The 14,754-nt window shown below is 37.5% G+C and overlaps 2 protein-coding genes across 3 annotated transcripts; one reads left to right on the forward strand and one right to left on the reverse strand.

Moving 5' to 3' along the window:
* Positions 1-656: 656 nt before the first annotated feature.
* On the reverse strand, positions 657-3,202 carry hcst (hematopoietic cell signal transducer). Its single transcript, XM_042424469.1, has 5 exons — positions 2,995-3,202; positions 2,416-2,494; positions 2,199-2,219; positions 1,854-1,988; positions 657-1,517 (listed from the first exon to the last, which is right to left on the reverse strand). Exons 2-5 carry the CDS (start codon positions 2,459-2,461, stop codon positions 1,474-1,476), a joined length of 246 nt encoding a protein of 81 aa, XP_042280403.1. The 5' UTR covers positions 2,462-2,494; positions 2,995-3,202; the 3' UTR covers positions 657-1,473.
* A 2,622-nt stretch (positions 3,203-5,824) lies between these two features.
* On the forward strand, positions 5,825-14,741 carry LOC121905646 (NF-kappa-B inhibitor delta). 2 transcript variants are annotated; one of them, XM_042424044.1, is made up of 12 exons: positions 5,825-6,005; positions 8,697-8,833; positions 8,922-8,961; positions 9,757-9,947; positions 10,065-10,246; positions 10,783-10,888; positions 11,014-11,160; positions 11,251-11,302; positions 11,395-11,552; positions 11,917-12,033; positions 12,174-12,338; positions 12,451-14,741. In XM_042424044.1, the coding sequence occupies exons 1-12, from the start codon at positions 5,990-5,992 to the stop codon at positions 12,520-12,522; spliced, it is 1,383 nt and encodes a 460-aa protein (XP_042279978.1). In that variant the 5' UTR covers positions 5,825-5,989; the 3' UTR covers positions 12,523-14,741. The 2 variants fall into 2 exon arrangements, with proteins under 2 accessions (XP_042279978.1, XP_042279979.1); XM_042424045.1 differs by having other exon boundaries at positions 8,925-8,961.
* Positions 14,742-14,754: the final 13 nt, after the last annotated feature.

Here is a 14,754-nt window from a genome sequence, read left to right on the forward strand (position 1 = left end):
GATTATAGAAGCTGAAGACAAGAAGCTACAAAACTAAATTCTTCCAAAGAGGAATTAAACCAACAGTTGGTGTCAACGTATACAATGATATAGTGTGTCAAATGCTGCCATTAACAGTAAAATAATAATAGTCCCTTCTGAGCAATTACAAACTCAAGGGGAATTCCACTTGCACAATCTCCCTGCAACAACTTCCCAATTTTTTGTGAAAGTGAGAAAAGACAGTTTAGCTATAAACCTTCCAATCCCATGGCAGGCCTCTTGAATAAAAAGTCTGCACATGGGCTACTAACATCAAGAGTGTTTCCACTGTACCAGAGTTATCTGGTTAGTGATGAAACAACACAGTGCACTTACAGAGGAGGTAGGTAGATCAGACAGATAATACAGAGATATGGACTTGAGTGTGTGAAGAGCTTTGGCCAACTGTGTGTTTAAAATGGCAGACAGCCTTTTAACCACAGTGTCACCTTATAGAGCAAAACCTAAGATTATCTGCCCTGAATCTATTCAGGTTTCCTGTGTTAGTCACACTGTTCAAATGTCACAAGCAGAGAATCATAGAATAGATAAGACATATTTGTAAGAAAGAAAATTTAAAAAGTTAACAGTTTGTGAATATAATCACACAAAACAAATCCACACATACACATGTGAAACACGCAAGTCAATAGTATTTATTTAACAGTGAAAGAAATTACTTCTGTCAGTGAATCTGAAAGTCCACTCAACATAATTCTCAGCAGATGTGGCAGATGGTGGATGTTTGGTGTTTTATTTATTCTATTAATGTGTTGGGGCTAATAATTCAATTTCATTCACACATGCAATATCCTTATTGTCAACACAGAGCTTTTTCAGATATGACATATACTGTAACACAATTTTATCAGGTCTTGCTTTAGTTTGTAAAATTACATATATCAACACAGGTTTTGATAAATGCAGTATTTACACATTTTGCTATCAATAGTCAACTGCAGAGGGTGCTGTGGTATAGTTACAGCGCAGACATTTCATGAAAAGATTTCAGAGCATTTTTACTCAAAAAGGTGAATTTGATTTACACACTTCAGTTTGATACACTTCTTCTTTATAAGGTTTTACAGAATAACTTTTAGCAGATATGTAAAGAGAAAGCACAAGTCGTGACTGAACGTAAAAGGCTCTTTTATAAGATTTTCTAAAGCTTTTATGTGGGGCAGCAAAACACTTGTAGCTCCAATGAATTCTGTGTAATAACTAAAAGCTGGTAATCAGACAGTTTTTTGCCATAACTCTATGCCTTAGAGTTTATCATATGTATAATGAACTAAGCAGAAATATAATATGTGCAAGATACTCTACTTGTGTTTATTGCAAAAGAATTGAGAAAGTAAAAAGAGTTAAATTACTCTTTTTTAAACATTTTATACTATATTTAAAAAAGCACAATCTACATCACTGAACATATTACATAATGTATCGCACCATTTAGGTCTTGCAGTTCGCCCGAACATTCATATACACCTTGTCAGCTGTGAAGAGATGAGAGAAGAAATGGGAAAAGAGAGAAGTAATCATTATGTTAACAAATGAACATAATAAAGAGCTTGTCAAGGAAGGGATAAAGAAGCAATAACTGCTAAAAATGAAAAAGTAACAACAAGACTTACAAAAAACAACATGAGAGGCAAAAACTTCAAAAATATAGCTGTGCAAGGACCTGTATTAAGAAAAGGTTTGGGATTTCTAAGAGGCCTTTAGGAGAGGAAGCACTTATAACCGATAAATTGCTTCATCTTGAATGCCTTACACACAACATTGTAAATGCTACAAAAACATGACTCATTTCAGCCACATTGCCTCGTTACCGTTTTCTATCTTCTGACGCCGAAAGCTGGCACATCGGTAGGTGACCATGACAATGATAAGGGTCAGCAACACATCTGCACAGATGATGCCTGCTATTGTCCCGGGCTCAATCCTGTAGCAAGACACAGAGTTGTCTGGCAAACAGACAGCGTATGAACAGACACACAGAGGAGAGGAGTGGGATGGAAGATAGAAGACGTGAGCAATAAGACAGGACTGGAAAAAATGATTCATCAGGTGTTGTTGTCTAGCTCTGCATACGTGTTGGTTGTTTTTCGAAACCATATAACGATCATAAAAACTGTGTTTCAGAGTTGTGTGTGTGCTCTTTTTGTTGTACATACCTGTGAGTGCCACAGTCAAGTCTTGGAGAAGGAAAAGAAATAAACGAGAAATACGTCAGAGCTTAAATGTTTGTTTTGACAGTGTGAAGCAGCAGCAACTCTGTCAGTTAAATTTCCGTCTCACAAAGTGTTTGTGGTTTCATTTTCCTGTGTGAGACCACCTCAGTCTCTCTGTAACTGTGTGTGTGCAAGAAGGAGAGAGGAACATTGTACTCACTGCAAAGTAAAAAGAGAACCACGGTGAAGAATTTGTTGTTTACCATATTTCCAAGTCAGTCGACACAGTTATGTACTTACTGAAAGACAGAAAGAGATTCAGTGAGAGATTCAGAAATAATCAGTAAACATCCTCACAATGTGTTATAATTTAATATGCTTCAAACTGTATTGTGTTTGATTTTTTAATGTCAAAGTAAAATCAGCAAAACCGTGTGTGGGTTTGACCTTTTTTAACTGCAGTGCGGAATAAACTATTCCTGTATCTCAATGAGTCATAAGTTGCTGCGTAGGTATTTGAAAAAGTTGATTGATCCTTGAATGATGTCTCTAAAGTCATTAAAATATTGTAAAAATGATTATTGTCTTTTGGCTGCCTTTAATATGGCAAATTCTATATTCATAGTTGTTTAAAACAACCTCTGCCCCCCCCATGTTCTGCTGATTATCTACGATCTACATACAAAACTATTTGGATGTGATTTGACGGATAAGAGATTTGACAGATTTGACAGACATTAAATGGTTAAAAAAAATGGGATGAGTAAGAGAAAGTCAGTGAGAGTTTAAGTCCTCATACCTGCTCTGCTCAGTTGATCTGCTGTCTGGGATCCAAAAGACTCTAGTTTCCCATTAGTTTTCACTTTTGAGGGCTGACGTCAAAATGTCCTTCCTCCTCTGTCACTAATGTGGCTGAAACACTGCCTGTTTGTTTTTGTGTAATTTTTTTTTGTGGGTTGGCAGTTTAATCACTTTTATCTTCAGGATGACGGATGACGATGGTTTAACTGTGACAGATAAGGGTTAGAAAAGAATAGAATATACTTTAATGTTCCAGTGGGAAATGTTGTCGTGTACTTTGCACTACAGTTCCAAAACAGCAACAAAGAGATACACAATTCACAAAAATAAACCATTACATACGACTATAAAAAACAACTAAAAGAAGTTGTAACACACAACCATACAACATATGGCTATTGCACAAACACCACACCAGCTGCATCTTTTACCTCCCTAAGTTTAAAACATCAACTGAAACTGGCTTAAGTTAGTAGGTCAACACATCTAAATACAAAAAATATTCGATGCGGTTCAATCCACATCATCTATATCTTCTGCCAGAGGGTTTAAATTAGAACTCACAATGGAGAACATGAGCTGATCATCTTGATCACACACTGCTCATAAGTCATCTGGAGGGAGATCATATCGATAGAAAGGCACAGAAGTGGGAGGGTTGTTCAAATGTCACCACTGTGTGCCGTAACTCTTGACTCTGCCGACTCTTTGTGGCCAGGAACCATCATCTGCAAACTGATATTTGATTGAATTTAATACACCCACTTTGGCTCAGCTGTTTATCTACAAATGTAATTCTCCTAGGCAGTCAGCTTATCAACTTGTCAGCTTGAAACCCCCCAAAGGAGCGGCTGAGTTAACTCTGAGACAATACATTTGGTTTCATCTGTGTGGTTCATCGTCAGTTTCATTTAAGGTTAGCTTGTTCTTCCCTTTGGATTGTGAGTCTTTGCACCAGCAGAGGGAGCTGTAAAGCTTCCATAGGCAGCATCTCTCAATCTGATGCCTTTGCCGATAATCACTATCAGAAGTGACTAAGTTTTTCTTGTTATTACATTTCTGCCTTTTCAACCCACAGTTCTTTGCTTGGACCAAAATAGCCTTCCCAAGAAGAAAAGATCATCAAGGTGCAGTCTCTTTGAAAATAATGCAAAGTAGATTGGGAACAAGTTAAAAACCAAGCAAAACCATACTGTACCTTTAAACCTTCAGCTATAATATACATATAGTAAACATAAACTGACCAATATTTTATCCCTTACAGTACATATACAGTTTTATATACAGCACTTCCAGAAGAAGATGAGATTTGAATTTAAGATTCAGTTATTAAAGGGTCAATTCATAATAATAATATTACATATAACATAATAAACAAAACACAAAACATAAACATTTTCTCACTTTTTCTCTAAAGGTATCTAGCCATGCAGATACTGTAGTATTGGTTATATTTGCCCAGGTTTTGAGATACTGAGATTTATGCCACCACACCAAAACAATGGACAAGTAAGAAACTTCACTTGTGGTGCCCACAGCTTATTTACATTTAAAGAATTCAACAACAATGTGTCTTTCCAGTAACATGTCCCTGCTACTCTGATAGTCCAGAGTGCTTGCTGTCAACAGTTTTTACAGGAACTATTTCTGTGGTACAAAGTAGCACCTATGAAAACTATATACAGTGTGATGTTTTCTCATATCATGTAAATCTGTAAGTGTGTGGATTATCCAGAATAACAGGCACATTGTCATTTTTCAAAACTGTGAGAACCAAAAACCTAATTCCAGTCACCTCTATTGCACTGGGGTGGTGGCAGAAATGAAAGGGGTGGGTCTCTTCAACTGACTACAAGTCAACAGAAAAGAGCTGTTGTTTTTCACTTCTTTGAAATAAAGAAACTGTGGCTGTCAGAATCTGTCAATTTTAAAACAAACCATTTCACTTCCCATATTTCAAATCAATTTTTGTCTCATCTACCTTATTTCATTTTTGTTGTAATCCAGTCTCCTTCAATTTACCCTTCACTTCATTAGTATTATTATTTTATCAAAATATGGCTCACTTTGGTCCTTTAGACATTACTACTATGTTTTACAGTATCTTTTTTATTTATTTATTTTTACATTTCTCTATGGTATTAATTTTGTTTGGTTTAGAGCAAAGAGTCATTTAGCACATGTTTGTAGAAATTCATTCATGCGTCACAATATGATGTCATCCTGTTGTCTTTGAGATGAAGGAGAGGTTCCTGTAAGGCTGTGTTTACCGAGAACAATTTACATTATTTTAAAGATACATTCTGTCATCCAGATAAACAAAAACTGTAGCTCAACTATCATAATTCAAGAGACAGGAGTGGATCTGCTCTCACTCCCATATTGATTGAAAAGTTAAGTGATATATGAAATAACAAGTTATGTACAGCTTTCTAAAGCCAAAAATGTTTAGTTTAATTATGGAAAGACTGGAATAAGCGTTGGATTAAAATATATATTTTCACTTATGATCTGGTGATAAACACAAAATACCATCATTAAAGCCAAACTTTTCAGAGAAGTGAATATTTCCCCTGGAGTAAAATAAATGCCTGATTGAACCACAAACTTTAAAAAAATGTATTTTATCTTATTGTGTTTAGTATTATGTTGTTTTATAGTGTTGTTGAAGTCACATCTCTAATCTTTTGTATCTTTGTTTATTACAATACAAAACAATATTGGAGACAGAGATTTAGATTTAGATTTTGCAAACGTGTGACTTCCCAGAGAGAGGGCGTGAACCAGCTGGGGGCGGTCATGGGGAACAACGTGCTCTGTGTGTACAAGCTGCGGTGGTAACACAACAAGACAGACAGACTTGAAGTCAACCCGAACACCACAGATCCCTCCAGCTGCGAAAAACTCACCCTTGTCATTCTTTATCCCGATCTGAACAGACTGGTGACGAGCGGACGACCTGTTGAAGACTTCAAAGCAAAACCGTTTCTGACATGCACTTTGATAAATGTGAGTATGTGCGCTTTTGTTGTCACTCATGTTTCATATTTTCAATTGAGTGCAGCTTTAGGTTGAGAGTAATGATGACATCACAAACTGTTTCACTAGATTCTGAAGTTTCTGAATATTATACAGTGCTGAACTTGTTTTTAACACTCATCAATGGGATGTTGTGTTAGTGGCATTATAATGAAAACTTCGTTAATTTCACACCTTTTCCTACATCTTAAGTACATTTTAAACATTCTGTTTATTACTCTGTTTTGGGTCTTAAAGTTTGAAATTAGCCCTCCAGTTTGATTTAACGTTAGACTGTATGTATTTTCTATTTAATAAGTCCACTTGTGTTAGTTTAACTACATCAGTAATGGTGTAGTACATCCAGTCAGACATTTGAGTCGTAGGCTATGTTCTTGTACAAACCTTCCTCTCGATTTTCGATGAATGAAAACGTAATTCGGGTGAATCCAAGAGTCAGGACATCATTTGGGGAAACCCTGATACACCTCCACCCCTACTCACTTGTTTTCAATTCCCCTTTTTGATTTAATGCCAGACAAGCAAGCTGTGTGACGTGACGACTTCATTTGCTTTGCTTGGCTTTTCTTGTCCATGCCTTTGTGTGACACCGGTCCAAGTGATTACATATTTTGTCGTGTGTGCGTGTCTCTGTGTTTGGTTTGTTAAACCATAAAATGAGGAAACTGGCTTTGTACTGTGTGTTTCTGTCTCTGAGGACATGAGCCAAAAGAGAAAGGTCGTCGGAATCCCCAACCTCCTACGCACAATGTCTGACTCAATGTCCAGGGGTTTCCACAACCCTTATTTGAATATAGCACAGAGTAGCCCAAAGCAGTGCGGGGGCAGTTAATGTGAACCCAAATATGCGGGCTAATATGTCCTCTTACTTGTAGTTAAAAGCTATTTCCTCAGTTGTAGTTTCTGTCAGCTGATGTGCCACACTAGAGTGTAGGGAGCAATTTCTATCATCTGTTAATTTACTTAACCACTATTTAATATAGATTAAGTAGTTACATGTTGCAACATGACATCATCTGTAGCATTTTGTTGTAAAGATCAAATGAGTCAGGATTGAGTAACCTATAGTAACACCTTTTGAACTTGAAAATGAAACTTTGTGTTGCTGACTGATGTCATTATTCTGATAAAGTGACCTTTATTATCTGGTGGGGCACATCACGCACAGCAGCACAAGGGCGTATTGTTTAGGACAGGTTTTCAGCTGGAAGAGAGTAGAAACGAGTAACTGACAGAAAACTAAACTGGCAAGTCCATGAACTCATATTTCTCTCTCACTGGTCCTATTTGCATTTTTTTCTTTTCAGAAGTACACCCTCTTTGTATTTGCTCTGATGAACATATCTGCCTGCCCCCCTGTGTGGCTTACTACAACAGTCTAGATTTTCAAAGTGAAAAAAAGAAGAAATGACAAAAGAACATGTCCCTCTTCCAGACGTGTAGGTGCAATAGAGAGCACAAGGCAAATACACGTGTTGAGGTGACGTGCCTGTGACACACCAAAGGCAGGAAGATGTGGTTTGCCTTTCTGTGAGCGTAACGGAGTGAGACAGGAAGATGTCATAGAAAATAAGTAGTGGCAATCCCATGCTCAGTTTTTCTGATGAATTGTCTGGTTGACATGGCCTCATGATCTGTGTTCCTAATGGAGGAGGTTTCTCAGAGTTTTATCTTTGTAGACCGGTTCCACAGACAGGGTGGAAACATCATTTTATCTTTTCACGTGTGGGGTGAAGTTTTTTTAAGGAAACAACCTGTGTGGTCAACATCATTGCAGCTGGAAACATCAGAATTCTGTTTTGTAATATTTTTTCCTATTTTTCTCATTTCCTTTACCTGCTTAATGGAAATAGTACTTTTGTATCAACAGGGGGAAAACGTACTCATAGTATAATGGATTTTATATTGATGTGTGTCAAAAGGTGAGCAGAGAAATGCCACCATGGAGAAACTGAGCAGGCATTATCATCTAGCTAGTAACAATTTTAGTGTTATTAAATCACTTTAAGAATATGTTCAGACCTGCGGCATGACTTCAAAGCCATAATCTAAGCATGCACTGTAATTTATATTTCTTATTTTTATGCTCTTAAACTTGCTAGTCTACATTTGTATTTATTGTCAATAAAACAAAGCCTTCTTGATGAGATTCAAATTTGTACATACTCCACTGAGAGTAAATAAGAAACACTGGCAGACACACAGTGGCTGTCCATAATCTTTAATCTATTTCCCTATTTGTTATCTTTGTTTGGTGACTTGGACTTATCTTGTAATTCATAACTACAAAAGCAGAGAACCCACTTAATCTGTCTATATATCATTATATCATCTTTTTTTGATGACATAAGTTTTTTTTAGTCAGGTAGTTGAAGGACAGGAAAAATAATGATTTTTCAGTTAATAATTCCAAATATAAGATGTCACTTTGGCCTCTGGGAAACTGCGACAGGCATATTTTATTATTTTCTGACATCAGACCAAATGAACATGAGTATTTGATTAACTGAAAGAATAATCAACAGATTATTCGAAAAATAATCATTGGTTGCTGTCCTAACTGTCTTATGTTCACACTGGATTGATCTCAGATACCCTTCACATGTGAACAAGACATACGACCAAATAGTCATTCCTACTGGCTTAATTTGTCTTTCACAGCGCCAAAGGAGAAGCCGTGTTGCACTCTGCCCACAGTGAAGAAACTCTTGGAGCAGAAGAGAAGGCGTGAGACATCCTCGGTGCCACCCTCCTCCTCCACAGCCAGCACCAGTCCTGTTCCTCCAACCGCTGTTACAGTAAGACACCAGCATCTCACTGAATGTTATCCGGGAATTACAAAGATGTGATTGTTTTATGATTTTGTTTTTCTATTGCTTTTCCCAGCAGTTGCCAGAACCATCATCAGAACCGTTTACCTGCACAGGTAAGAGCTGCACAACCTCTCCACAACACTTAAAGGATAAGTCTGGAAATATTCTGTATTTTGCGTATTGCAAACAAATCAAGAAAAGACCAAAACTGACAATGACTTGATCTTAACAAGTAGTGTGTGTGTAGGTAAAGCATGATAGAGTTTGCATCAATATGCCTCATTTTTGCATTCAATGACATGTTTCTTCCTTTTTTTTTAGCTTTGTGTTATAACAATGTGAATGGCAAAAGAATTAACATTAAACACAATGTGAGAAACACAAGGAGTGACATAAAACACAAATAGACACACGGCAGAAAACAGACAAGAGTAAAAAGGCAATTCACAAGGAAACATTTAGAAAACACAAAGAAAAAACAATTACAGTGGTAAAATTACTGTATGTTAGAGGAAGGAAATGGAGATCAATCACTTCAGTGTGGTGCTGGATCAGTAGGGGTTTTTGTGGTTGTATGTTTGAGTGTGTGTAGAGTATTCTAGCTATGGTGGTATGTACAAGAAGTTGAAAAAATAAAAAGGGAATGTAAGTAAGAAGATTGGAGATGGAAAAATAACATGTTTCTTCATTATGATGGTCACTGTAGTTAATTTTATATCAAATCTACATTCACAACCCTGCTGCTGGAAATACTCTGTAGCACACCAAATCCACTGCAGGAAATAGTCCCTGACAAATACATTATCTACTTCTGTCTACAGTGGAAATTATTAGGAATTATTTGTGAGCTGTTTTTAGTAGGAAGACATCCTTCAGCGATGAATAACAGTCCATCTTCTCCATTCCAGGTGCATCAAGCAGCTACTCAAACATGGCAGTGGGCTATGAGCAGTGGTCCTCGGTACCAGAATCTGCACTTAGTTACTACCCCAGCCAACCAGGACCCAGCTATGCTGCACCCTTCAGCCACCCAATGGCCTCGGAATACAGCACACAGCAGCAGGTCCAGACCTTTGGAGATACAATGTCTCAGGCATATGTAAGAGAAATCCCTTTGTCACTGTGAAGATGCTGTGGACTTTCAACTAACATGTTGCATTTGTCTGTAAGTCCATAATCATACCTTGATGTTGTTGGCTGCATTATTTTTTATCAGGAATGCCCGATGCCAGTCGCAGATCAAAGTATGGCTACGTCTTGGTCACTTCTGGGTCCCAGTCAGACCACACAGCTGAGTTTTGGTTCGTCGCTGGATGCCAACAAGCTGGAAGAAGCCAGGATGATGCTCAGAGGGATGGACTACAGCAGAGCCACCGGGCAGGATGAAGATGGAGACACGTGAGTGCTTATTATTGCATGTGTGTGAGTGTGTAGTGAGTTGTTTATATGTGTCAGTATATCTATAAGTGAACCCCAAGGAAAAGAATACAAGTAAATGTAACTAAAGGAAAAATGAGAGGACCAATAGAACACCATAAACTACTGTGAGCTGTTAGTTTTTCAGCATATTTTGTGAGAGATGATTCAAAACAATACACATTTTCTTCCTGTGCTCAATTAAACCACCAATCTTGACATAACCATGTTCTATGAATATGCATGTGAGAACACAATTTATTTACTTCCGTAAGAGTTTCGTTTTTAGTCATAAGTTAAAAGTGAGAGCCACATGTGCAGTTTGGTAATCCTAGAGAGATTAAGAGAAACAAAAGATGTTGATGAGTCAGCCATTCATTCTCAATGATCAGAAACTCAGATAAAATGGAAAGACAAAATCAGCACTGAAAGGGAATCGTGTAAAATTGGTTCTGGGGATTACCACAGTTTTCCAGCCTCTGTTAAAAATAATTTGTTATGTGTTCTTGTTCTGTCAGCATCCTGCACATCTACACTGCCAAAGGGCTCAGGGAGTGTGCCTTTGCTGCGGCAGAGAGGCTGAGGGATTTAGGGAGGCTCGATGCCAAAGAACACAAGGGCAAGGTAGGCAGAAAACCTCTTCAAAATTGTGCAAATTCCTCTTTATGTCACTCGTATTTTTGTCACAAACATTAGCATGGGATTATAATTTCTCAAAATAAAGTTGTATAATCACTGTTCTTGTACAGACTGCCTTACTGGTGGCAGTGACAGCAAACCAGCCGGAGATTGTGCAAGATCTGCTGTCATTTGGAACAGACATCAATGCTTGTGATGTTAAAGGACAAACTGCCCTTCATCTGGCTGCCCACTATGGCTTCCCCGGTGTTCTGCAGGTAAAGCAATATTCGGATTGAATTACTTTGGCATCACTATCACAGTGGGTCTATACTGATCAGACCTAAACAGTGATTCTTTTTTTGCAGGCTATTCTGTCTAGCAGACCTGCTGTCAACCTTGAGGCCCGCAATTTTGAGGGTAAGTTTATGTTATACTGGTTTTAGTATTGTTAGTATTTTAGTATTTAGCACCAGTTGACACCAGTCTTGTCTCCTTCTTTTTTGCTTTAGGTATGACGCCTCTGCACTGTGCAGCCATTTCTCACAGTGTCACCATGAAGGCTTTATTTACCAGCGGGCTGCCAGATGTTAACCTTCAGACCAAGGCTGCGGAGAAGCTCAACTGTGTGCAGATGCTTCTCACTGCAGGGGCGTCTCTGCTCAGCCAGGTGCAGTACAGTTTTCCTACTGTTGGCTGCCATTTGAGCTGCTTTGATAAGTAATAGGCCTAGACTCATAGATGTATAATAGAAATCTAACAGATGGATGGATGACGTCAGTGAGTACAGTAAGTCAGTGATCGGGGACAAAAACATCAAAGTCTAATGCTAAAGTCTGACCTTTCAGTGGATATACAGTACACAGGGGAAGTGCCCAGGTTTAATCTAACCACGATGATGTCATAGTGTGACTATTTCCCCACCCTACTATCTCTTTTGTTTTCTCTTTTTTGTTTGACGCTTGAATGTCTCAGTCTGACTTGTTATGGTTTCATTATGTTTTTTTCTATCACTTCCAATTCTCAAATTCCAGGAAATCAAAAGTAACAAGACATTGCTGCACTTGGCTGTAAAGGAGGGGAACATTGATCTGGTCCGTTATCTGCTCAGGATTCCCCTGCCTAACATGAAAGACTTTGTCAACATGAAAGTGAGTCCCGCGATGGCATGAAACTCAAAACTGGATTTTGTATATGCATGTGTTTCTGTGTTTATGTATATGTACAAACATACAGTATGCAGTATAAATAGTCTGCATCATGCTGCATCATTTCCCCTTTTTTTCTATAGGCTCACGGTCACACAGCTTTACACATGGCAGCTGGTCTCCATGGTAACCCCCATCAGGAGGAAATCCTGCGGCTGCTGCTGGGCAGAGGAGCTGATCCCAGTATCCGCAACCTGGAGAACGACCAGCCAGCACACCTCCTGCAGAGTGGCCCCCAGGGAGAGCAGGTGAGCTGCCTGTCATTTTAACAGCCATCCAGAGGCGCACTGTTAAGCCTGACATTTCTGTATCCATCAAGAGTTACTCATAGTCAACCTGTTTTTTTCTTTTAAATCCTAGCTCAAGCTTATGCTGAAGAAGCGAAACGCTTCATCTCGTCGACGTATTGTGCCCTTGCAGGACCAGGAATAATTAAAATCACTTGTAATCCCCATTTGGAGGGAATGAGTCCCAAACATGTTTCCTCTGTTGAGAAGGGGATTTACTGTTTATTGTATTGAGGTTTTAGGGAGTCTATGGCCTATATATTGTTAATATATTAATCTCTATAGGTAATTCACATTGGATTAGACAAATGATGTTTTTAACGTATACTGTATGTTAAATTACTTGTGATTTAGTGTCTGTAAAAATGTAGTGCTTTATTTATTTTTCTACACACAGGGCGAAGTATTGATTATAGTATTCATGTTGGTGACACATTTCATTCCAAAATGTGATATCCATCATTGAGCCTTTCACACAAAATGCACATGCTATTGGTAATATACTGGCATGTATTTAAAATGTTGACTAATTGATATCAAAAGGCATCTATTTATACATTAATTTTTGTCAAAATGGATATTTAACATTTTGAAATGAAGGCCTTTAAATGAACAGGTCTCAGGTCATTCATTATCTTCAATTCAAAAAGTAGACTGTGCTGTGGTAGGTGGACTATCACTCGTTTTCCTAATAGGCTACACTCCCAGTTTTATGTTGATTTCTGTGAAATCGTTATTATGACCTCCAGGACCATGTCCCTGAAACCCTTCTTACTGTCTTGTCAAAATCCCCATCATGATAAGTGATCACATTGATACACAGAGTTGGTCTTGACTTCAATCAGCATGTGTTCTTATATTAAGAATACATATGGTGAAAATGAGAGTGCTCTATCATATAACTTAACTTTCTTTCTGTATGCATCATACATCGTATGTAACAAACAGGTACAATTTTCTTTGTGGAAAAAGAAACTTTACTGTGTAAAACTGGTATATATTTGAAACTGATTCTGACCAAAGAATGTTCTTATCACAGACACATTACATGAGTAAGTGCGGTGACAAATCGTATGACAAACTGTACATTTTAGTCATGAGTCATGAATAAAAGTACAATAACACTGATTTTAAAGTTCCATCTGATTGTTTTGATGTTCAGTCCCATTGACATCTGGCTACCGAAATGAGCAGGATGGAAAATACACCATCCCACTAGAAAGTAGTTGTGTCTATGGCAGTTATTTAACAGTCACACTTAAGGAATATTTATTCTTCAAGCCCCATTTCCGTTGACCTTTACATTGATGACAATGAACCTTAGTCACAGGTGAAATGAGACGTGGTTTTGATCGCAATTTGAGTGATAAATGAGGGTTGAGCTGTCTTTGATGTATGTGTCATCTCTTGTATTACACATGTTGTAAATTCCTGTGAAGCACAAAGAACAATCTAAAGTAAACAATATTCTATTTTCTCATTGAAATGCTTCTCATCAAATTGATTTTAACACCTAAGAATAACAACAATAGTTCCTAATTCACATATAAGCAAAAACACTGATAAAATCTTGTTGAGTAGACAGGACCTTTATTTGAAACAGTGGTCTCATTGTTTGAGTTTTACAAGTAATAACGCAATTTTAGTACATTTGCGTCATCTGAAAACAAAAGAAAGTTGTTACTAATAAAACCCCAAACCAACACTTATGCATTTTATCCATTGTTATGTATTTCACATTTTCAAAATGTTACACATTGCTACAGAACTTTGTCTTTTCATTTCCATCAATGTGTTGTGCTAGCTAATTCATGTTAGCCTATGGTTTAATTTATATAACATTTTCAGCATCTATTGGTTTCTTTGTTATGTTGTCATGCTATTTCTTCAAGCTTTGTTGAAAGTCCCACTCTAATTAATGTAAGAAAAAAAGAGAAATAAAGGCAAAACACAATTATTACAATTGATGAATGCATGCAGTTTTTTGTTGGGACCTGAAGATTTTGTTAGTCCATTAGTACAAAATGTGCAGCTCTATTATTATGTAATCATGCTCTTAACTTGATTGTTTTTCAAGAGTAAAATTTGAGGAATGGACACACAAACTGCTTAACATATCTTTATTAAATCAAGTCTAATGATTGGGAGTGTTTTTGTGTCTTAGACAAGGTTTCACTTTGAGAAATCAGCCCTTACACTACATAAAAATACTGAGCAATCTTTAATACTGAGCTAATATTTAGTGCACTTAAGATTTTCAAATAAATTCAGTGGAACCTCAAATGAAAACAGCTTAAGTTGTTGGGGAACCCTGTTTATTGATCATCCAGCTGGCAGAGGTATATTAGCCAAAACAGGAATGGCCATAAACAACTGG

This window comes from Thunnus maccoyii, chromosome 10 (genome assembly GCF_910596095.1).
Source record: "Thunnus maccoyii chromosome 10, fThuMac1.1, whole genome shotgun sequence".
Lineage (NCBI taxonomy): Eukaryota > Metazoa > Chordata > Actinopteri > Scombriformes > Scombridae > Thunnus > Thunnus maccoyii.

What these genes read in the sequence shown, in the direction of transcription:
- hcst (XM_042424469.1), bottom strand. Translation starts at nt 2,461, where the DNA reads ATGGTAAACAACAAATTCTTCACCGTGGTTCTCTTTTTACTTTGCA. An exon ending in GGTTCTCTTTTTACTTTGCA is followed by an intron (nt 2,220 to 2,415) that starts GTGAGTACAATG and finishes TCCTTCTCCAAG; the next exon opens with ACTTGACTGTGGCACTCACA. An exon ending in CTTGACTGTGGCACTCACAG is followed by an intron (nt 1,989 to 2,198) that starts GTATGTACAACA and finishes TCTGTTTGCCAG; the next exon opens with ACAACTCTGTGTCTTGCTAC.
- LOC121905646 (XM_042424044.1), top strand. An exon ending in CAGGATGAAGATGGAGACAC is followed by an intron (nt 10,247 to 10,782) that starts GTGAGTGCTTAT and finishes TTGTTCTGTCAG; the next exon opens with CATCCTGCACATCTACACTG. An exon ending in GCTTCCCCGGTGTTCTGCAG is followed by an intron (nt 11,161 to 11,250) that starts GTAAAGCAATAT and finishes CTTTTTTTGCAG; the next exon opens with GCTATTCTGTCTAGCAGACC.